This window comes from Nematolebias whitei, chromosome 21, assembly GCF_014905685.2.
Source record: "Nematolebias whitei isolate Nwh7 chromosome 21, NemWhi1, whole genome shotgun sequence".
Lineage (NCBI taxonomy): Eukaryota > Metazoa > Chordata > Actinopteri > Cyprinodontiformes > Rivulidae > Nematolebias > Nematolebias whitei.
This window is the reverse complement of record NC_056518.1, coordinates 29,726,006-29,728,420: the sequence shown is the minus strand read 5'-3', so window position 1 is coordinate 29,728,420 and position 2,415 is coordinate 29,726,006. Positions and strand designations below refer to the sequence as shown.

General features: G+C 43.2%; 1 protein-coding gene across 1 annotated transcript in view; it reads right to left on the bottom strand.

The window, feature by feature from the left end:
- Positions 1 to 1,608: 1,608 nt before the first annotated feature.
- Positions 1,609 to 2,415, bottom strand: part of nsd2 (nuclear receptor binding SET domain protein 2) — a 12,573-nt gene continuing 11,766 nt past the window's right edge. The window contains exon 21 of the mRNA XM_037695449.1: positions 1,609 to 1,983. Within this exon, the coding sequence (XP_037551377.1) occupies positions 1,688 to 1,983 (296 nt within the window). The 3' untranslated portion in view covers positions 1,609 to 1,687. The remainder of the gene's footprint in view (positions 1,984 to 2,415) is intronic.

Below are 2,415 nucleotides of genomic sequence, written 5' to 3'. Positions count from 1 at the left end.
TCTCAGTTTGGTTGTGGGCGCCTCAAATTTATCAGTTTTGTTGCGGGCGTCTCAAATGTATCAGTTTTGTTGCGGGTGTCTCAAACTCGTTTTAGTTTTGTTGCGGGCGTCTGAAATTTATCAGTTTTGTTGTGGGTGTCTCAAACTAGTTTTAGATTTGTTGCGGGTGTCTCAAACCTGTCTCAGTTTTGTTGCAGGCTTCTCAAATTTTGTTGTAGGTGTCCAAAACCCATCTCAATTTTATTGCGGGTGTCTCACACTACTACTTTTGTTGCTGCAGTCTCAAACTCATCTCAGCCTTCTCAATTTACTTTGTTAGTTTTAAGGTGGCATCTCCCCAGCTACAAATGCTCTACGAACACTAATCAAGAGAATGTCTCAAAACGTTTCCATTGGTTTTTAATTTCCTCTCGAGTCAGGTTTGTCACTTGATTTTAACATTTGTGCAACAAATTTATTCCAAAAAAAAGGGCAAAAAGTTGTGAAAGTCATGAACCTTTCTCTTTTTAGTTTCAAGTCTTAAGGTGGCATCTCACTGGACTAGGATTAGCTGGCAAACAGCATTTTTGAGGAAGTCTCCTGGATGTCCAAAAGCGTTCTTAGAGTTTCTTGAGGTCTTTGTGTGAGACAGAGTTTTGTTTTGTTGCTAGAGTTTTAAACATGTTCAGAAACTTTTCGAGACACATTATTTTCTTAAAATAGTCTCAGAGACAACGCGCTTGGTTCAAATCTACCCGTCTTCAACTCCTAAATTTTCTTCGGCAGATTAAATCTAACGTGGGGGCGGCTGCGACTTTCAAAAAATTGGCTGCTTGACTCGTTGATTGCAAACACGGAGATAACTAGGCTTTAGACAAACCTCTAATTTCCCATCATGCTTCAGTGGCCTTCAGTGAACTTTCTGAGGATCAAACTAAATCTCAGAGCAGAAAATTGAATCAAACGCCTTCAGATTTCCAAAGAACGACTCAAACCTAAAAATCACAGCATTCAGACACTAAAGCGGGACGTTGAAGAACCGTGGAACTTAGACCCGTGGAACTTAGACCCGTGGAACTTAGACCCGTGGAACTTAGAACCGTGGAACTTAGAACCGACTGAACGAACGGGTTGGAGCCGCTCCAAGTCTCCCAAGTAGTGTTTGTATCAGACCTCTTTTTTTTTAACCCCCGTAGTTTGTTGTTTTCTAGAAAGGATCACTAATTAGAATCTTTAAAAAATGAGCTAAAACAAAATAAGTTGTAAAACAATGAATCATGTCTACATTTTTACATGATCTAAAGCTACGTAAACAAGTCCAGAGGTCATTCGAGGCCTGATCGGCTCCATAGTATCTTGGTGTTTTAAATCCGACATACATTTAGAAAAATAAACTGTTTGGAAACCTGTTTATTGCTTTAAAACTCAGCCGTGTGATGACAGATGGTTGGGTTATCGTTTGGTCATCTGGAATAAAAAAATAAAAAAACGTGGTTTGTTTGTTGGAGTTGCCTCCGTTCTCCGACCCGCTGATTGGATCGTCGGCGCATTGAGAAAACAAACCGCTGAGGGGAAATAAAGGAGCTAAAGGTGGATGCTGAGTGTGTGACATCAGCAGCTTTCCCTGATGTGAACGTACAGTGCCTCGGTTTCATGATCTGGTTGATGATGGAGGTGTCTGAGTCCGGTTTGGTTCTGAAATATCCCGTCAGGCTTCAGATGCTTTTCTCTTGGAGACCTTCATTTTGGCCCCCACCTTCCTAGAGCCTCTGGGACAACCAGCAGCGACTGCGGCGGCGTTCGTCTCAGAGTTCACGTCCTGGGCCACGTTGTCTGTTCCCTCCAGCTCGTCATGCTCCGTGCAGCACAGCTGTCCTGTGGGGGGCCAGGGACGCAGCGCCCCCTCCTGGTGAGCCTTGCAGAAGGAGTTCGGACAGAGTTGGCAGAAAGCCGCTGAGTTTTTCCCACAAACGTCGCAGTGATGCCACGGGCAGTCCCAGCGTCCTGCGGGCAGAAACCACCACAGATACGAGTTTAGAGGACGACTGAAACCGTTCATCGTGTAAATCTACAAACAGTTCCATCAGACAACAGGTAAGAACCTGAAACTGCAGCCGGGAACAACTCACCTGTTGAGGGCTACAAACTAATCGCACACTTCACCAGAACCACTTCAGGTTTATTTGGTGGAAGTGGTTTTAATAAAAATAAAATCCACAGTGAAGACGAGGTCTGAGGAAATTTTCTGTACTAAACATTTGTAGTTACACCATGGACAACTTATTGTGGACTGTCATGAATGGACAAATACTGTTGATGCTACTGCAGCTAAAGCTATTTCTACTAATGCTAATGCTACTACAGCTAATGCTATTTCTACGAATGCTAATGCTACTACAGCTAAAGCTATTTCTATTAATGCTAGTGCTACTACAG